Source organism: Anomaloglossus baeobatrachus, unplaced genomic scaffold (assembly GCF_048569485.1).
Source record: "Anomaloglossus baeobatrachus isolate aAnoBae1 unplaced genomic scaffold, aAnoBae1.hap1 Scaffold_2378, whole genome shotgun sequence".
Classification (NCBI taxonomy): Eukaryota; Metazoa; Chordata; class Amphibia; order Anura; family Aromobatidae; genus Anomaloglossus; species Anomaloglossus baeobatrachus.
Window position 1 is genome coordinate 138,237 of NW_027442035.1, and position 22,063 is coordinate 160,299.

Genomic DNA, 22,063 nt, shown 5'->3' on the forward strand with positions numbered 1-22,063 from the left:
CCAGAGAAAAACCCTGCAAAATACAAACTTCCTGATAGTACAAAAAGGCCCTCAGATTGCACGATCTGAACTCCGTCCTATACCAGGTGCCCCTGTCACACCAATGAACAGAAAACAAGAATCATAACAAAGTCAACAAGCCACAAACACATGGACCCAAAGGAGCTATACTCCACACAAAACTGCAGGGAGTTCCCCAACAATCTTCTGAGGGGGAAAATCCCTGCAAGCAAATAAACTGAAACCAACCACAGTAAATGACAAACCCAGATAAACAAAAGAACCAGACAATAAATAAAGAGAAAGCACTTATCTGGGGAAGATGTGGTGTAGAGCAGGATTAAGCAGGCTGGAGATACAAAGAACAACTGACATCCGGCAACAGCCTGCAATCAGACCAGGATTTAAATAACCAGAGAGTTAACAAAGGAAACACCCACTGCACAACACACCTAGTCCAAGTCCAAACCATTCCTGGCCACCAGAGGGAGCCTCCCAGCAGCCAAAACATAACTAACATTCACAACACTTTACGCATGTGCGATCTCGAAAGATCGCACTTGCTATCTAGAATTTCACATCGCTAACGAGATTGCTAGCAATGTCACAGCGTGCAAAGTACCCCTTAGATGAGAGGTGGGAGGAAAGTTCAGCATGGACATGCTGTTCCAGGAGTTTTGAGGTGAACGGGAGTAGTGATATGGGGCGGTAGCTGGTTGTACAGGTTGGGTCGAGGGAAGGTTTCTTTAGGATAGGTGTGACTGTTGCATGTTTAAAGGCAAAGGGGAAGGTACCAGTCAGTAAAGATAGGTTGAAAAGATAGGTTAAGGCTGGAATAAGAATAGTGGTGAGGTTTGGGAGGAGGTGGGATGGGATGGGGTCAAGTACGCATGTAGTGAGGTGCGCTTTTGAGAGAAGACGTGCAAGCTCTCCTTCGGTGATGGTGGGGAGTTATATGAAGGGGTTGTGGTGACTGCGCAGAGAAGATTTGTCTTATTTGGTCAATTTTTTTCTTTGAAACAAGTGGCAAATTCTTCTGCGGAAATAAGGGAGGTTGGAGGGGGCAGTGGTGGGCGAAGAAGGGAGTTGAAAGTATTGAATAACTGTTTGGGGTTGTGTGTTACAGGGGATATGAGGGTTCTGAAGTATTCCTGTTTAGCGGAGGTGAGGGCTGAACGAAATGTGTGAATTGCATTTTTGAATGTGGTGAAGTCTTCCTGGGAGTGCGTTTTCTTCCAGCGCCGCTCTGCAGCCCTAGACACTTGCCGAAGTCTATTGATTCGTCTCACTCTGCCATGCACAAGGGGAGCGACTGAATCAATAGCTGATGTGAGTGTGGTGTTGTAGAAAATGGTGGCACTGTTTGTGTCGTGGAGTGACGATATGGAGGACAGCGGTAGGATACAGTCAGAGAGGGTGTGCATGTTGAGGTGTGCAAGGTTTTTGTGGGGTGTGCTAGATGCTGGACAGGGGGGGGCCGGTGAGGAAGACAGGGCTGAAAAGGTCAGTAGGTGGTGGTCAGATAGGGGGAGGGGGGAAGTTGTGAGGTCAGATAGAGAGCAGAGATGGGTGAAGATAAGGTCTAATGTGTGTCCATCTTTATGGGTGGCAGAGGCGGACCACTGAGTTAGTCCAAAGACGAAGCGAGGGACAGGAGTTTGGAGGCCACCGACTGGCGGGTGTCAGTGGGGATGTTGAAGTCACCCATGATGATAGTGGGAATGTCAGCAAAGAAAAAGTGTAGAAGCCAAGCAGCGAACTGGTCGATGAAGGCAGTGGTAGGGCCCAGGGGTCTGTATATGACGGCCACTTGAAGTTGGAGGGAGAAAATATTCGGATAGAGTGCACTTCAAAGGAAGGCAGGCTAAGGGAGGGTAGAGGTGGGATTGGGTTAAAGCTGCAGTTGTTAGAAAGAAGGAGGCCCACTCCTCCACCCTGTCTATTGCCAGGGCGAGGAGTGTGGGTGAAATGAAGGCCACCATAGTATAGTGCAGCAGGGGAGGCAGTGTTGGAGGGTGTCAGCCATGTTTCGGTGAGGCCCAGAGAGGATAGAGTGCTAGAGGTAAAGAGATCATGAATGATGTGCAGTTTATTACAGACAGAACTGGCGTTCCAGAGTTCTCCAGAGAAGGGGAGCGGTGGAGTAGGTGAGAGGGAAATGGATTTTAAATTGGAGAGATTTCGGTAGTTACTAGTATTGTCACGGCCAGGTGGACGGGCAGACCCAGGAGGTGGATCCACTGGGCCGAACTCCAAGATGGTAGTAAAGAGTCCGGTAGCTGGAACACTATAAACAGCAGAACAGTCCGTGCACACGAGTATAGCGGAGAAGTCCCTGGGACCACGGAGTCACGGGTGGTAGTCCGGGTGACGCAGCTCAGGTTCGGAAGCCGAGATGATGTCAGGCGGGGTCCGGAACCTTTGGAGCGAGATGACGGGTCACCGCAGGGATCCGAGATGGTGCGGACTGTCAGGATGGCAGATGGACAGCGTTCGGGGTTCAGGATACGGCAGGACTGGATGGCGAGGCAGGCACGGCTCTACAAGAGAGATAGGTAAGTATATGCACAGCGACACCAGGAGACCTGACTCCTAGCTTAGGAAACACGAAGATCAGGCCCCGCCCCCTTGGACAATAACCCCCTTTATACCCTGTACCTGTTTAGCCTCATTTCCTGTTAATGGACGCTGGCCCTTTAAGAAAGGGTCAGTGACCGCGCGCGCGCCCTAATGCGCATGCGCGCGGCCCGGGTGCCAGAAGCCAGGGAAGGAAGCTGAGAGGAGGACGCAGGGGAGCCGGCCAGAGCCTGGGAAGCCGTCGGGCGCCGGGATCGGACACCAGGGGGCCTGGGAAGGACGGGCACCGGAGGCTGGAGAGCGGGGAGCGTGGCAGGTGAGCCGGGGAGCGGGGCTGAGGACCCGGGGAGCGGAGCAGAGGACCCGGGGAGGGGAGCCGAGGACCCGGGGAGCGTGACAGTACCCCCCCCCCACGCCCCCCTCCCCGCCACCGGGACATGAAGGCACGGATTAGAGGAGTGCCCACGTTCTCCCTGGGTTCCCAGGACCTATCCTCAGGACCATACCCTTCCCAGTCCACCAGGAAGAACTGTCGACCTCGTACGGTCTTCATGGCCACGATATCCCTTACCGCATAGATGTCGTCATCGGCAATAGGTGGAGGAGCCGGACTGGCAGCAGCGGAGAAGGGACCAAGGACTACCGGCTTGAGCAGGGAGACGTGGAACGAGTTGGGTATCCTCATCGTGGCCGGGAGCTGTAGCTTGTAGGAGACCTCATTGATCTTGTTGAGGACTTTAAACGGCCCAATGTAGCGAGGACCCAGCTTGTATGATGGTATCTTCAGGCGGACGTACTTGGAGGCAAGCCAGACGAGGTCTCCAGGAGAGAAACACGGAGGGTCCAGACGTTTCTTGTCTGCGTGTCTTTTCATCCGCAGGGAAGCACGCCCAAGGGACGCTTTGACAGAGCCCCAAATGGTTGCAAAGTCACGGGCTACAGTATCTGCAGCAGGGACATCCGAAGAAGGGGATACAGGCAATGGGATGGAAGGCTGAAGTCCGTAAACGACATGGAAGGGAGAGCTGGAGGACGACTCACTGATGTGGTGGTTGTGGGAGAATTCAGCCCAAGGGAGAAGAGCGGACCAGTCGTCGTGATGGGCGTTAACATAGTGACGTAAGAAAGAGGTCAAGATTTGATTGACCCTCTCTACCTGGCCATTAGACTGAGGATGGTATGCAGATGAAAAGTCCAGAGTCACTCCCAGATGTTTACAGAGAGCCCTCCAGAAGCGGGAGGTGAACTGAGTTCCTCTGTCGGATACGATGTGTAATGGAAAGCCATGCAAGCGGAAGATGTGTTGTACATAGGCGTCCGCGAGTTCCTGAGCAGAGGGCAGTCCAGCCATAGGGACGAAATGAGCCATTTTAGAGAACCGGTCCACCACGACCCATATGACTGTGTGTCCGGAGGACAATGGCAAGTCCGTAATGAAGTCCATTGCTATGTGTTGCCACGGAACTGAGGGTATCGGCAGAGGCAGAAGACGGCCATATGGGAGGTGTTTGGGTGTCTTGTTCCTGGCACAAGAGGAGCAGGAGGATACAAAAGCAGCGACGTCCGTGCGAAGGGATGGCCACCAATAATGACGTACAATCGCACCCCATGTCTTTTTCTGACCAGCATGACCGGCTGTTTTCGAGGCATGACCCCAGTGTAACACTTTTTCCCTGTCTACCTCAGAGACATAGGTCTTCCCGGGCGGTATCTGGGCCAGGGTGACAGGGGCCACCGGAATGATTTTACTAGGACAAATGATGGGTTGGGTAGTCTCTTCCTCCTGCTCCATGGGCATGAAAGACCTGGACAAGGCATCAGCGCGTACATTCTTGTCCGCGGGTCGGAAGTGAAGCTGGAAATCAAACCTGGCGAAGAATAGGGACCACCTGGCTTGCCGTGGGTTCAGTCGCTGAGCGGACCGTAGGTATTCCAAGTTCTTGTGGTCCGTGTAAATAATCACGGGGTACACTGCACCTTCCAGGAGGTAGCGCCATTCCTCCAAAGCCAGTTTGACTGCCAAGAGCTCTCGGTCACCGATGGTGTAGTTGCGTTCAGGCGCTGAGAAGCCCTTGGAGAAGAATCCGCAAGTCACCATCTTCCCGGAGGAGGACATTTGCATGAGCACGGCTCCGGCTCCTGAGGAGGAGGCATCCACTTCCAAGGTGAACTGGCGGTTTAACTCCGGACGGTGGAGTACAGGAGAGGAAGCAAAAGCCCGCTTCAGAGAGCCAAACGCGGCGTCGGCCGCAGGTGACCAGTCCTTTGGATTAGCCTCCTTCTTAGTCAAAGCGGAGAGAGGAGCAGTCAAGGCAGAAAAGTGAGGGATAAACTGGCGGTAGTAGTTGGCGAATCCCAGGAAGCGTTGGATTGCCTTCAGTCCAGAAGGAGGAGGCCAGTTGAGAATGGCGGAGACCTTCTTGGGATCCATCTGCAGTCCAGTCTCAGAGATGATGTACCCCAGAAAGGGGAGAGAAGACTGCTCAAAGACACACTTCTCATACTTTGCGTACAGACGATTCTCTCTCAGTCTTTGTAGAACCAGCTGTACGTTTTCTCTGTGGGTTTGGAGGTCTGGAGAGAAGACAAGGATGTCATCTAGATACACTACCACACAGATGTAGAGAAGGTCCCGGAACACGTCGTTCACCAGTTCTTGAAAGACGGCAGGAGCGTTACACAGGCCGAAGGGCATCACGCAGTATTCATAATGTCCATCGCGCGTATTGAACGCGGTCTTCCATTCGTCACCAGAGCGGATGCGTACCAGATTGTAAGCACCCCGAAGATCCAGCTTGGTGAACACACGAGCTCCTCTAAGCCGGTCAAACAATTCGGGGATGAGCGGCAGAGGGTACTTGTTCTTTACGGTGATTTGATTCAAACCCCGGTAGTCTATGCATGGGCGTAAGTCGCCCTCTTTCTTCTTGACAAAGAAGAAACCTGCTCCAGCAGGAGAGGAGGATCTCCGAATGAATCCCCTTGCCAGGCTCTCCGAGATGTAAGCAGACATGGCCCTTGTTTCGGCTGGAGATAAAGGATATATCCGTCCTCGTGGTGGTGTTGTTCCTGGGAGCAGGTCGATGGCACAATCGTATGGACGATGTGGCGGCAGTACCTCGGATTCCTTTTTATCAAAGACATCTGCAAAGGACCAATAGGCCGAGGGCAGCCCCGGTAGGTTCTCTGGAACCGGAGGTCGTCGGATGGGTTGTATGGACTTTAGGCACCTCTCATGACACGAAGAGCCCCATCGGGTGATTTCGCCAGTGCCCCAGCTGACTGATGGTTCGTGTGTCCGCAACCATGGAAGTCCCAGCAGGATCTGATGGGACATGTGTGGGAGGACGTAGAAAGCGATGTTCTCGGTGTGAAGGGCACCGATACGCAGTTCGACCGGCCTGGTGATCCAGGAGATGGTGTCAGAGAGGGGTCTCCCATCCACAGAGGCAATCACTAGGGGCTTGTCGAGTGGAATAACAGGCACCTGGTACTTGTCCACCGTGGCCTGCTGGATGAAATTGCCTGCTGCCCCGGAATCGAGGTAGGCATCAGCCGTGAACCGCGTCTCTCCCGTTGTCACTTGCACTGTCCATGTAACCGGGTCAGAGAGAGTCCCAGCACCTAGGGTGGCCTCTCCTACCAACCCTAGGCTTTGGAGTTTCCCGGCCTCTCTGGACAGGAGCGTAGCAGGTGTGTGCCCTCACCGCAGTAAAAGCAGAGACCCTTGGCGAGCCGCTCTGCTCGACGTAGTTCAGACTGCCGCACTCGGTCGATTTGCATGGGCTCGTGGACGGGGGCCCCAGCTGTCGATGACTGAAGTACGGAGGGTTTCTGCGGGGGAGAGGAATGCCGTACCGGACGTCTCTCACGGGACACTTCCTTGGATCGCTCCTGAAAGCGAATGTCCACTCGAGTCGCTAGGGCAATCAGGGCATCCAGGGTGGTCGGTACGTCACGACCCGCCAGCTCGTCTTTAATTCGCCCTGAGAGTCCTTCCCAGAAGGCGGCGGTTAGGGCCTCGTTGTTCCACCCGAGTTCTGAGGCCAGGGTGCGAAACCGGATCGCGTATTGACCCACCGTCAGAGTCCCCTGACGTAACCGGAGAAGAGACGAAGCAGACGCGGAGGCGCGTCCGGGCTCATCAAAGGTACCACGGAATGCCTGCAGGAACTCCTGGATGTTCGTGGTCACAGGATCCCCCTTCTCCCACAAGGGGTTCATCCACGCCAGTGCCTCACCCTCTAGATGGGACATGATGAAGGCGACCTTGGCTTGGTCGGAGGCAAACAAATGCGGCAGCTGCGTGAAATGGAGGGAGCATTGATTTAAGAATCCCCTGCAGGTCTTAGGGTCTCCAGCGTACCGGGGTGGTGAGGCCAACCGAAGTCTGGTGGTATCTGAAGAAGTCGCCACAGGAGCTGGATCCGTGGATTGACTAGTGGAAGCCCGGGATGTTGAAGTCGTAACTGCCACTTGTAGCGTGTTCAGGCGGGCGTCTACTGAAGACATGAATTGCAGCATGCGGGTCTGGACTTCACGCTGGCGTTGGAGTTCCTCCTGTACGGCTGCTAGTGCTGCAGCGGGATCCATGGCCTGATCTTACTGTCACGGCCAGGTGGACGGGCAGACCCAGGAGGTGGATCCACTGGGCCGAACTCCAAGATGGTAGTAAAGAGTCCGGTAGCTGGAACACTATAAACAGCAGAACAGTCCGTGCACACGAGTATAGCGGAGAAGTCCCTGGGACCACGGAGTCACGGGTGGTAGTCCGGGTGACGCAGCTCAGGTTCGGAAGCCGAGATGATGTCAGGCGGGGTCCGGAACCTTTGGAGCGAGATGACGGGTCACCGCAGGGATCCGAGATGGTGCGGACTGTCAGGATGGCAGATGGACAGCGTTCGGGGTTCAGGATACGGCAGGACTGGATGGCGAGGCAGGCACGGCTCTACAAGAGAGATAGGTAAGTATATGCACAGCGACACCAGGAGACCTGACTCCTAGCTTAGGAAACACGAAGATCAGGCCCCGCCCCCTTGGACAATAACCCCCTTTATACCCTGTACCTGTTTAGCCTCATTTCCTGTTAATGGACGCTGGCCCTTTAAGAAAGGGTCAGTGACCGCGCGCGCGCCCTAATGCGCATGCGCGCGGCCCGGGTGCCAGAAGCCAGGGAAGGAAGCTGAGAGGAGGACGCAGGGGAGCCGGCCAGAGCCTGGGAAGCCGTCGGGCGCCGGGATCGGACACCAGGGGGCCTGGGAAGGACGGGCACCGGAGGCTGGAGAGCGGGGAGCGTGGCAGGTGAGCCGGGGAGCGGGGCTGAGGACCCGGGGAGCGGAGCAGAGGACCCGGGGAGGGGAGCCGAGGACCCGGGGAGCGTGACAAGTATGTGGGGAGTGATAAGTGGGTTATAAAGAGGGGTGTACCATCTGTGGGGGACCGGGAATGGGGGATATGTCACCAGCAGTGAGAAGTAGAGAAAGGGAGAGCAGGTGGGAAAAGGAGAGTGGACGGCATGGTCTGCGTGATATTAGGAGCAATCTGAGGTTTAGGAGCAGGTCTGCACATATACAGTAATGCAAAAAAATCTAATGTATTCATATCAAATTCTTACAGTACACTAATACAAAATACTGTACAGTACAGTAAAAAAATAGAGACTTCCTGTTCCTGCGCTGAGATGTGAGGAGGGAGAAGGAGCAGCTCCATACAGCCCCTGCAATATACAGCGACCTACAGAAACAAATAGCACCCTAGACCAACATAGAGAGACTGCACTGAATTACCAGTTGTCAGTGCATGGATCGTTATCTCCTCAGAAGTGGAGGAACACCATTCAAGCCCAGAGCAGAGCAGAGGGAGGAGGGGGTGAGTGCAGATAACATGGCACCCACAGTGAGGAGGAAGGAGGGGGGGGAGGGAGAGGAACCACAAGGGCAGCTGCAGCAATGTGCAGGAGGCCCAGATAACAGAAGAATTCAGAGTATGCAGAGTGGTACAGAGACATTGGGCTTAGGGGAAAGATATGAGATGGATTACAAAAGGCTGGCAAAAGAAGTGGCAGATCATCTGACAGCAGAAATCACAGAGGCAATAGCAACCTCAGTGAAGAAGGCTTTGGCTGCGCTGCAGGAGGATGTGGAGCACCATGATATGAGACTGACAGAGGTAGAGCAAAGAGTTTCTGATGCTGAAGAGAATCTGACAAGATTGGAGGGCAGATTTAAGGAGCTAAACACTAATGCTCAGCTTATGAAAAATAAAATAGAAGATCTCGAAAACAGATCTAGGAGGAATAATTAGAGGCTGGTGGGTCTGCCTGAGACAGTGACAACAAAATATTTGGACACAATCTGTGAAAAAGAATTACCCCAGGCTTTAGGCTTACTACATAGCTGCCGTGTAGAAAGAGCGCACAGAGTCGGACCCATAAGGGAGCAAAGAGATGGTCACAGTAACAATGATAATACCTCCAAGCAAGGTGAAATGTCCAGAGCAAGACAAGTTATTATAAAATACCTGGAATACAAAGATAAAGAAGAAATTCTACAGGCCTTCAGGAATAGGAAACAGGCACTATGCATTCAGGGACACAAGATTCTATTATTTGACGGCTATTCGGCAGAAGTCACACGAAAAAGAAAAGCATTTAGCCAGATCTGCACTGCCCTCTATCACAAAAACATTAAATTTCAGCTTTTATACCCAGCAATACTAAGAGTAAGAGGAGCAGATGGGGTCACAAAGATTTTTCGGGATCCTTCAGAGGCGGAGCGAGAGATACTACAGGACGGGAGAACACGGCGACAGGAGAGGAATGGAAAAGAAGGGACTTTCACTGATCCGAAACATGCAGATCCTGTAAACATAACATCTGCAAACATAACATCTGCAGTTAGACCCGACAACGAGCCAGAGTGGAGTCAATCGAGATCCAGACCAGCCAGTCCGAAGGAAAAGCGACAGATGGCGACTTCAGCTGGGAAAAGAGGAGGAAGAGGCAGCAGCTCATGAAGAAACAGGCAAGACAAGGACTTAATTTGAGACTGCTGAATGGAGCCGTATGGTGACAAATGTGCCTTAACTCTCTAAAGTCTCGCCTAGCTCCTTCTCTATCTCTTTTTCTTTCGCTCCCTTTTTCTCTCTCTCTTTTTCATGCTTATCACTTTTTCCCTTTTATCATTTACTAATGGGTTTTTTTTTTCCTTCTTCTCTCTCTTTTTCTTCTCTTAATGACGGTTTTAGGAGCTTGATAAATTTATAAAGGCTGTTTAGGGGCAAGGAGTTAATAGCCAATAGAGAGGGAGAGGTGACTTAGTGGGGTGGCTTCATGGAGAGCTTGACTTGAAGCAGGGGTTTGAAAGGAGTCTCAATCATCTCAGAAAAAATGGAAGACGTTAATTGTATTTGTAAAGTTGGGGATGGGAGGGGTTATATACAGTTGGGGGAGGGAAGGAGAGGGGAAGAGAGTTGGGGAATCCATGCGACACGGCCTGAAAAAGGAACTGTTGATTTTGGGGATTATGGTTAAGCTCATTACGTGGAATGTTAAGGGACTCAGATCGCCGCACAAACGAAATATGATACTACGTCATCTCAAGAAGCTTAAGGTTGATATTGCTTTATTACAGGAGACGCACTTGCAAAAGGATGAATTCTTCCGTATGAACAAGATGTGGGTGGGAAGGGTATATGGGTCGGCCTCAAACGGTAAGAAAGCAGGGGTTCTTATGTTGATCAATAAAAACTTTGCACACGAGGTGGAAACACAAGATTCAGATGAAGAAGGAAGATACATACATATAAAGATTTCAGGTACTCAAGGCACTTTTAGTATCCATAATATATATGCACCCAATACGGAACAAAGGTTTTTTTTTAAAAATATAGCTAGTAAGATTTTGCTGGATGGGGATATATATAAATTGGTGGGGGGAGACTTCAATACAGTGGTTTCTCAGGAAGAAGACAGGAGGAGTCAGGAGAAGCAGGGGAGGAACACGGAGGGGTCGCTGAGAGCATTGTTAAATACAACTACACTACAGGATTGCTGGAGATTATATCACCCGCAAGAGAGAGAATTTACACACTATTCCCACCCACACGACTCTTGGTCAAGGATTGACCTTTGGCTGACAAGTGAGAATTTATTGCAGAGGGTAGAAGAGATAGTTATAGAGACTATGGTAATATCGGATCATAGCCCAGTGGTAGTCAGTATAGCTGACAAAGTTCAGAGAGGACAGGATTATATATGGCGCTTCCCCTCATTCTTGACTTTGGACGAGAACTTCCATAGAATACTGAGAGAATGGTGGGTGGATTATACATTGACGAATCAAGAGCACAGTGGGGAAACACTATTGTATTGGGAGACGGCTAAGGCAGTTTTGAGAGGAAAAGTGATAGGATATACGGCAAAGGCGAAACGACAGGCACAAGTAAAGTTTCAGGAGGCTAGCCGGGCAGTCTGGAAAGCATATACTGACTTCTTAGAAAAACCATCAAGGGTGACAAAAGCAAAGTGGGTGGAGGCGAAGGGAAATTTTGAGAACTGGGTAGAAAGGAAAGAAGGTATGTACAGGACACAACAAGAGGCAGAGTTGAATCGTTTCGGGAACAAGGCAGGGAAGTTATTGGCAAATCTGGCAAGGGGACGATGACCTATGACACATATTATGACACTGAGAAACGGTGTGGGGAGTAAAACGACAGATCCCAAAGAGATAAACGACATTCTTGGAGACTTCTATGCAAGTTTATATAAAGAGGAGGGGTTAGATGATAGGAGAGAAGGAAATGAGTGGTTAAAAGGAACAAAAATGCCTACGCTCACAGAGGAAAATTTACAGGCTCTGAATAAAGAGGTGACGGAGGAGGAGGTGCTACAGGTTATAGGAGAGTTAAAAACGACAAAGGCCCCGGGACCAGATGGCTTTAGCGGCAGTTTTTTCAAAATTATGAAGGATCAAATCTCACCTATACTGACAGAGTTATTCAATAAGATAATGGACGGAGAAAGAATATCGGGTACACTTAATACAGCCTATATAAAGCGCATTCCTAAGGGAGGAAAGAATTTAGAAGACCCATCTAGTTATAGGCCCATCTCGCTGATTAATCATGACCTAAAAATTTTAGCGAAGTTGATGGCAAATAGGTTAGCGGCAGTATTGCCAGAGATTATAGATCTCCCCAGGCTGGTTTTGTTAAAGGACGTTCAGTGGTGACAAACATTAGGAAAGTAATGCTAGCAATTGATGTAGTAAAGCAGACGAGAGAAGGGGGGGAGGGGAATCCAGCCTTGATCACCTTGGACGCGGAGAAAGCCTTTGACAATGTGAGGTGGTCATGGCTGGAACAGGTGTTAGATCACCTGGGCTTACACGGAGCTTTTAGGAATTTTGTGAGGGTCCTTTATGCAAATCCTCAGGCAAGAATGAGTACCCCAGGATTTTTGTCAAAAACATTTCCTTTGATGAAGGGAACCAGGCAAGGATGCCCGATGTCACCACTATTGTTTAACTTGGCTATTAAACCCCTGGCTAGACGTTTGAATGAGGGGGGGTGGTTTGAAGGGATCAAGGTAGGGAGGAAGTCATTGCACTCAGCCTTATTTGCTGATGATATAATCCTGTTCATGAGCAAACCTAACACACAATTGAGTAGAGTCATAGAACAAATTGAGGAGTTTGGGAGGTTAGCAGGGTTTAAGGTCCAGTCACACTAAGCAACTTACCAGCGATCCCAACAACGATAGGGATCACTGGTAAGTTGCTAGGAGGTTGCTGGTGAGATGTCACACTGCGACGCTCCAGCGATCCCACCAGCAACCTGACCTGGCAGGGATCGCTGGAGCATCGCTACACGAGTTGCTGGTGAGCTCACCAGCAACCAGTGACCAGCCCCCAGCGCCGCGTGGAAGATGCTGCGCTTGGTAACTAAGGTAAATATCGGGTAACCAACCTGATATTTACCTTGGTTACCAGCGCACGGAGCTACACGTGCAGAGAGCAGGGAGCAGCGCACACTGAGCGCTGGCTCCCTGCTCTCCTAGTTACAGCATACATCGGGTTAATTACCCGATGTGTGCTGCAGCTACATGTGCACAGAGCAGGGAGCAGCGCACAATGCTTAGCGCTGGCTCCTTGCTCTCCTAGCTACAGCACACATCGGGTTAATTAACCCGATGTGTCCTGCAGCTACATGTGCACAGAGCAGGAGCCGGCACTGACAGTGAGAGTGGCGGAGGCTGGTAACAAAGGTAAATATCGGGTAACCAAGGACAGGGCTTCTTGGTTACCCGATGTTTACTTTGGTTACCAGCCTCCGCAGAAGCCGGCTCCTGCTGCCTGCACATTTAGTTGTTGCTGTCTCGCTGTCACACACAGCGATCTGCGCTTCACAGCGGGAGAGCAACAACTAAAAAATGGCCCAGGACATTCAGCAACAACCAACGACCTCACAGCAGGGGCCAGGTTGTTGCTGGATGTCACACACAGCAACATCGCTAGCAACGTCACAAAAGTTGTTCGTTAGCAGCGATGTTGCTAGCGATGTTGCTTAGTGTGACGGGGCCTTTAGACTTAACAAAAACAAATGTGAAATTCTCTTCTTGGATGAAAAGAGAGCGGAGGGGGAGAGGGGTGCATTATGTGACATTCCAATAGCTAGAAATACAATTAAATACTTGGGAGTACAGGTTGGGAGGGATACAAAAACCATATATTCATTAAATTATTCCCCTTTGATCGAGAAAATTGAACGTGAACTGCAATGTTGGGCAAATTTGCCATTGACTCTTCTGGGAAGAAATCATCTAATAAAAATGATGAGCTTTTCCAAGCTACTCTATCCAATGCAGACAATCCCATTGCTTCTTAAACACTCGGATGTGAACAGATTGACAAAAGTGTTCTCACGTTTTTTGTGGAAGGGATATAGGCCGAGGATTAGTGCCAAAAAGCTAATGTTATCAACAGAAAATGGAGGGATCAGACTACCTAACATCAGGGGGTACAATTTGGCCTGTATCTATCGTCAATTGGATTAGACGAACAAGTAGGTATTCTGACTGGGATATAGAGGCAGAATTTTGTAAACCTTGGGACCTGAGTGCAATCCTACATACCTCCATTCCAAATTTGCCGCCCAACATTAAACACTCACTGATTTGTAGAGACACAGTGATGACTTGGAAGGCGGTTAGGAAAAAGTTCGGGTTAGCCTGGAACATCTCCAAATTCCTTAATATATGGGCTTGTCCTGACTTTCCACAGGGAAGGGAAAATTATCTCTTTAAAGAATGGAGAGAAAAAGGGATTAGAACTCAAAAACCTGATGCATGATACAGAACGGAGATGGATGACGTGTGAGGAGTTGAGAGCAAAGTGTGACTTGCGCCCATTCCAGACTCTCCAGTTTGAACAGGTGAAACAAGGGATAATGAAGAAACCATACAACATAAATAACGAATATGAGGCAAATCAGATGGATGCGATCATATAAAGGGACATCCATGCCACAAATATATCAAGTCTTTATGGAAATATGAGAGAAGTGTTAGTCCCTAAAATATCAAGAAGAATGTTGGAAGGGTGGGCAAAGCAGTTGGGAGATCAAGAAGTGGAGGAGAAGATTTTGAATGGTTGGATGGTGATGAGGAAGAAGATTGTGAATGAGAACTTAAGAGATACCCAATTCAGGATCATACATAGAGCTATCTATGGATTTAATATACTGAATGCAAGACATCCAGATAAGATGATGAGTTGTCCAAATTGTGGTACGGAAAAAACAGATCTATATCATGGGATATGGCAGTGCGAAAGCATTGAAAGATTTTGGAAACAAGTCCAAGGGGTAGGAGGAAAATCTGGAATAGAAATGTAGAGTTAGATCCAATGGTCTGGTTATTTCACTATCAGCATCGAGAGGAGGGAGAGAAAGGGGGAGACACGTTACCGAATCTTTTCCATGATATAGCAATGATAAGTAAAAGGGCTATTCTTCAGAAGTGGCTGGTGAAGGAAATACCAACAAAAGAAGAACTTGTTAATCAATTGAAAAAAATGCTCATGTTGGAGAAGGTGATGGTGGAGAGGTGTAAAGAAAGGATGACAGCAAAATTTTTCAGTAAATGGAGAAAGTTCATAAGCGTTATATGTTCTAGAGAAGAAACAATACAAATAATGTCCACATTTGTGTCTACGGAATGGTACATGAAGGAAGACCTGTCAGGGTCACTGTGCGAGCTGAAATTATAGTTGGCCAAATTCTGGGTTGTGTCGCATGCAGAGGGGAGGAGGTGGGGTGGGAGGGATAGTGTTTACAAGTAGTGTTTGTAACAAGTTATCAAGGAATGCTGCTGAAGGGGGGTAGTGGAGACTGAATAATGGAAATATACATTGACGAAGAAGGGGAAGGAGCAAATTTGATGACCGTGACAAATATTTGATCGATAAATTGTAAGAGACTATGTTATTTGATATTTTGATTTGTTGACCCTTATTTTCTTCATTCTGTACCCTTTTTTACCATTACAAGAAAACAAATAAAAATTTGGTTTAAAAAAAAACATAGAAAACAAATTAAACTGCAGTTTAGCTTACGATAGAATTGTTGATGTGTGTGAGGTACAGTATAGAGAGAAAAAAATGATGTATAAATATGACAACCTTTATTCTAATACAATAAACAAAAAAAAAAACACACCCCAAATCTATTCTCCGCAAAATAAGGGCAGAACTAAGTCACATGTGGGGCAGAAACACTGCACAGGTAATTAGATTACAGTACAAGCAATGTGCAGAAAGAAAGTACAATACTGTATCAATAGATGCAAATTAATTGACATGCTGTATAGTATATACTGTACAATGTACAATGGTATATTGTATACAGTACATATGTACAGAAAGTTACCTCCAGAGTGCGGTGAAAGGACAGAATCGGAGGTGTGCTCGATGAGTTTTTGCTCTTATTGCAAAGCATTGCTCTTAAACCAAGTTACAAATTTTTAAAAAGCTTTGCTTGTCTTGCAAAACGCTCTCCAACAAAGTTACTCTTAATCCAAGGTTCCACTGTATATAGAAAGTTCATAATATTTATTGCACAGCCCAGGAAAAAAAAAATATATTATTGCATCAACCCATCCAGAAAGATGATTTCTCAAATTTGATCAGTATGGGTCACTGTGGTCCAAGAATAAAATAGATCAAAATTAGTGCAAATATATCATAATAAATAGAAAGGTCATAGTATTTATTGCACAGCCCAGAAAGGATATATATTATTGCACCACCCAGATATACTAAAGTGCTATATTAAAGCCGGATAATAATAGGTTAATATATTGCACTGACCCAAGGAATTGCACAAAGGAACAAAATATCAAACATACAAAAAAATGGATATTGCGTATTTTCATATAGAAAATTCAGGTATAGCCATTGAAACTGCTGAAAATATTTTTACCTGTAAAATACATATAATACCGTGTGATAGGCTTTACAAAAGAATCAAGCAAATAATAATAATAATTATTCTTTATTGTTATAGCACCAACATATTCCACAGCGCTTTACAATTCAGGAGGATCATATACAAACAAGTAACAGTTATAGAAAATACAATATTTAGAGGGAAAAAAGACAACCCTGCTCGTGAGAGCTTACAATCTACAATGAGATGGGGGGAGGGGCAAGGTACAAGTACTTATTTACAATGACAATCCAGCCATCTCAAGGAAATGGGGGATAGATAATGGCTGCCTGGACCAGTTGGCCAGAACCTTGAGATGCATTTAGGTGCCATGGAGTTTGACGTGGGGTTATATTCTGACACGTTGTCGAGGGATTATATGAATTTAGTTAGGCTAGGGAGTGTGATAGGTCACCCTAAAAAGATGCGTTTTTAGGGTGCCTCTGAAGCTGAGTAAGTTGTGATTCCTCCTAACTTCTTGAAGTAGAGCTTTCCCGAGGATTGTTGCAGCTCGGAAGAAGTCTTGGATTTGGCAGTGGGAGGTTCGAATTAGTGTGGATGTTAGTCGAAAGTCATTTGCAGAGCGTAGATAATGGGTGGGGTGACAGACAGAGAGGAGGGTGGAGATGTAGGGGGGTGACGCACTGTGGAGAGCTTTGTGGTGATAGACAGAGAGGAGGGTGGTGATGTAGGGGGGAGCCGCACTGTGGAGAGCTTTGTGGGTGAGAAAAAGCAGTTTGAATTGGATCCTGTGATATATGGGCAGCCAGTGCAATGACTGGCACAGAGAGGAGGCATTCGAGTAGCGGTTAGCCAGATAGGTGACCCTGGCTGCTGCATTAATGATGGACTGTAGAGGAGAGAATCTAGTTAGAGGGAGACCAATTAATAAAGAGTTACAGTAGTCAAGGCGAGAGTGGATCAGGGCCACGGTGAGGGTTTTTGTCGTTTCCATGGTGAGAAAGGGGCGGATTCTAGAGATGTTTTTGAGGTGCAAGCGGCAGGAGCGGGCAAGAGATTGTATGTGGGAGGTGAAGGAGAGATCAGTGTCAACTATAACACCCAGACAGCAGGCTTGCTTCCTAGGACTTATCGTTGTGCCACACACAGAGAGGGAGATGTCAGGTTTAGGAAGGTTGGAAGATGGAGGGAAAAGAAGAAGTTCAGTTTTGGAAAGGTTAAGTTTCAGATAGAGAGCAGACATGATGTTGCAAACTGCAGTCAGGCAGTCACTTGTGTTCTGTAGTACAGCGGGGGTGAGCTCAGGGGATGAGGGAACATTACTACAGGAGAAAAGGATGGACACATTACTATAAGATGGGGACAAGGATGGACAAATTACTACAGGGGACAAGGATGGGCACATTACCTCAAGGGGACAAGGATTGTCTCATTGCTACAGGGGACAAAGGATTACTACAGGATGGTGGAACATTAGTACAGGATGGGGATACGCATAGGTACATTACTACAGGGGACAAGGATGGTCACATTCCTACAGGGGACAAGGATGTAACACCAATATCACAACCCACTAGTGGGGGCTCAAAGCATATAGAAATGTCATACCAACACCAAAGGAGAAAAATATCCAAGCCAAGAATATAAAGATAAAAATTTGTATATTCTTTATTGAACAATAATAAAAAAATAAACACAATAAAATGGAACAACCCAAGGGACAGATGGTATTAATTGGGAGGATCCGGCAACAATCCTAATGTAAATTGTAAATAAACTAACCAGCTTCAAATAAGTAACATAAATATGTGATGTCCCAATACTGTATCATCAAATATATAAATTCAAATATAAATAAATTAATACTCACAAGGGTGAGAAATTAGAATGAAAAAACAACATTTGGACATCATATGATATAAGACAATAAGATGGCAGAGGAGAGGTTAAATATCAGGGTCCAAAGAAGGGTAAAAACTAAAGCGGTATCTCCATGCACCTGACGCTTGTTTTGCAACCTCAGTGCTTTGTCCAGGAGCAAGGAAAAGTTATAATAAAATATTTAGAACATTGTATGGGATGTACTAACTTTCGTAATATACTGTGAATATATAACAATGTGAAATGTTCAATGCACATGGAATATTGCTTTTTATTTTCAGAAAACAGACGTCTATTAGTCACTGTATGTATTATAATTATAATGTAACATTAACATTGCTTTCCCTTTCTTGTTTACTTACTTGCCTTTACTGTGACTGTCTTTTGTGTTTTCTTGTTCAGTTTGTCAAATATATGGTTTCTCCCCGTGTGAGTTTTTCATAGAGGTCTACAAATATTCAAGTAAAATATTTCTCACCTTCTATGTATGATAATGGCTTCTACCCTTATGAGTTTTGTGATATTAAAAATAGGACATTTGTGTGTAAAATATTTTCCTCATTCTAAACATGTCAATAGTTTCTCACGTGTGTGAATTAGTTGGTGTTTAGCAAGACTTGATTTATCTGCAAAACATTTCCCACATTCTGGACATGAATATGGCTTCTCCCCTGTGTGAATTCTCTGGTGTGTAACAAGGTATGATTTTTGGTTAAAATGTTTACCACATTCTGAACATGAAAATGGTTTCTCCCCTGTGTGAATTATTTGGTGTCTAACAAGACGTGATTTATCTGCAAAACATCTCCCACATTCGGAACATGAAAAAGGCTTCTCCCCTGTGTGAATTCTCTGATGTATAACAAGATCCGATTTTTGGTTAAAATGTTTCCCACATTCTAAACATGAATATGGCTTCTCCCCCGTGTGAGTTCTCTGATGTATAACAAGATGTGATTTACAGTTAAAATGTTTACCACATCCTGAACATGAAAAAGGCTTCTCCCCGTGTGAATTCTCTGGTGTGTAACAAGGTATGATTTTTGGTTAAAATGTTTACCACATTCTGAACATGAAAACGGTTTCTCCCCTGTGTGAATTATTTGGTGTCTAACAAGACTTGATCTATCTGCAAAACATCTTACACATTCTGAACATGAAAAAGGTTTCATCCCTGAGTGAATTCTCTGGTGTATGACAAGATCTGATTTTTGATTAAAATGTTTCCCACATTCTGAACATGCATATGGCTTCTCCCCTGTGTGAATTCTCTGGTGTATAACAAGATTTGATTTTTGGTTAAAATGTTTCCCACATTCTGAACATGAATATGGCTTTTCACCCGTGTGAGTTCTTTGATGTGAAATAAAATGCGATTTCTGTGCAAAACATTTCCCACATTCTGAACATGAAAAAGGCTTTTCTCCCGTGTGAGTTCTTTGGTGTGTAACAAATTCCGATTTATGTGCAAAACATTTCCCACAATCTGCACATGAAAAAGGCCTCTCCCCCGTGTGAGTTCTCTTGTGTCTAACAAGATTTGATTTCTGGTTAAAATGTTTCCCACATTCTGAACATGAAAAAGGCTTCTCCCCTGTGTGTATTCTTTGATGTGTAACAAGAAATAATTTACGCGTAAAACATCTCCCGCATTCTGAACATGAAAAAGGCTTCTCACCTGTGTGAAATTTCTGGTGTTCAACAAAAACGGACTTATTTATAAAACATTTCCCACATTCTGAGCATGAAAATGGCTTCTCCCATGTGTGAGTTCTGTGGTAACTAACAGAATCTGAAAAAAATCTTTTCTCCCTTGTTTGAATATTTCGATGGATTTTTTCATATTCTGAAGTTGAAAATGGCTTCTTTCCTGTAGGAACACTTCGATTTTTAATGCCACTTTTGTGACTTTTATTTTTCTTAATAGTCTGTGATGAATCAGAAGGTAGAACCTGTTCAATTGAATCAGATGATAGATCTTTGCTGTAAAGAGATGATAGTATATCTGAAATAGAGTCACTCACTTCAGTTATATCTTGTGTGATATCAAGGTCATCTGATGTAAAAATTGAAGATGTCAGTTGTCCATCTGATCTAATAGTACAGTCATCTGTCAAGAATGAAAATTATTTTAATATCAGCACATTTAAGGATATAATTAATAAAATATCTAAATAAATTGCAAGTTATGGAGCAAAAAGTAATCATTTACTAAAACAAAGACCGTACACAATCTAACAGTAGACCTCAGAGTAGGAACTACGGTAGTAGAACATAGAGTTCAACCCTCTTTGTTCACTTTGCCTCCTGTATATTGGAATAATAAGCCACCAAATAATATTTTATAAGCCAAAATTATACAAAAAAATCGATTCCTTCAGTGAAAAAAATGGAGGGTTTCCACAATGGTTGTAGCTGACGACTCTTGATTATAAAGAGATATGGTTTCATAATCCAATTCAGCAAAATCCCAAAGCCAAAAGTCCTCGATGCTTCTCAGCCTTGCAATGTCCCAAACACTGTTAGTATCTACATGTTTGGCATTGCCACAGGGAAGAACCCACATAAATATTTACGCTGTGTGTCTCATGGAGCACGAGCTGGGTGTTATGTATTGTACAGTAAAATGGCAGATTTGCAATTTTCACTATACAACATCCACTCCATACTAATTTCCAGAGACTGCCTGTGGGGTCAAGGTAGTCATTTAGACTAAAGCAGAATACGGTAAATGCTATTTACTGACTATATGTTGCGGTATCATTGTTTGTTTTAACCCCTTAGTGACGGAGCTAATTTTCACCTTAATGACCAGACCAAATTTTGCAATTCTGACCAGTGTCACTTCATGAGGTTATATCTCTGGAACGCTTCAACGGATCCCGGTGATTCTGAGATTGTTTTTTCATTACATATTGGACTTCATGTTAGTACAAAATTTTGGACAATATTTTTGCATTTATTTATAAAAAAAATTGAATTTTGGCAAAAATTTAGAAAAATTTGCAATTTTCAACTTTTGAATTTTTATACCGTTAAACCAGAGTTCTGTGACACAAAATAGTTAATAAATAACATTTCCCACTTGTCTACTTTACATCAGCGCGATTTTGGAAACAACATTTTTTTTTGTTAGGAAGTTAGAAGAGTTCAAAATTTATGAACAATTTCTCATTTTTACATCAAAATTTACAAAACCATTTTTTTAGGGACCACATCACATTTGCAGTGACTTTGAGAGGCCTAGGTGACATAAAATACCCAAAAGTGACCCCATTCTAAAAACTGCACCCCTCACACTGCTCAAAACCACATCCAAGAAGTTTATTAACCCTTCAAGTGCATCACAGAAACTAAAGCAATGTGGAATGAACAAAAGCAAAAAATAAAATTTTACCTAAAAATGTTGCTCTACTCCAAATTTATTCAAATTTAGAAGAAATAACACAACAAAATGGACCCCAAAACTTGTTACCTACTTTCTTATGAGCGTGCTGATACCCCACATGTGGTAACAAACCTCTGTTTGCACAAATGGGAGGGCCCGGAACAGAAGGAGCAATATTTGAATTTTGGAAAGCAAATTTGGCTGAAATAGATTGCGGGCACCATGTTGCATTTACAGGTCCGCTAAGGTACCTAAACAGAAGAAACCCCTCACAAGTGATGCCATTTTGGAAACTAGACCTCTCAAGGCTTCTATCTAGGGGTATAGTGAGCATTTTGTACCCACAGGTACTTCACAGATTTCGATAACATTACGTTGTCATATTGAAAATTTTCATTTTTTTTCTCAAAAATATTGTTTTAGCATCAATGTTCTCACTTTTTCAAGAGGTAATTTCAAATATTGGACCCAACGTTTGTTACCCATTTTCTTATAAGCGTGGGGATACCTCATATGTGGACACAAACCTTTGTTTGGACAATTGGGAGGGCTTGGAATGGAAGGAGCAATATTTGATTTTTGGAAAGGAAGTTTGGCTGAGAAAGTGCGGGCACTATGTCGCATTTGTAGGACCCCTAAGGTACGTAAATAGCAGAAACCCCCCACAAGTGACCCCATTTTGGAAACTAGGCCCCTCAAGGAATTTATCTAGATGTTTGGTGAGTACCCTGAACCCCCAGATGCTTCACAGAATTTTATAACGTTGAGCCATGA

At 45.8% G+C, this 22,063-nt stretch overlaps 1 protein-coding gene across 1 annotated transcript in view; it reads right to left on the bottom strand.

The window, feature by feature from the left end:
- LOC142261674 (uncharacterized) overlaps positions 1–22,063 on the bottom strand; it is a 107,117-nt gene that overhangs the window by 73,881 nt on the left and 11,173 nt on the right. Inside the window, 2 exon segments of the mRNA XM_075332139.1 lie at positions 18,489–18,911; positions 18,914–20,011. Coding sequence (XP_075188254.1) covers positions 18,489–18,911; positions 18,914–20,011 — 1,521 coding nt within the window.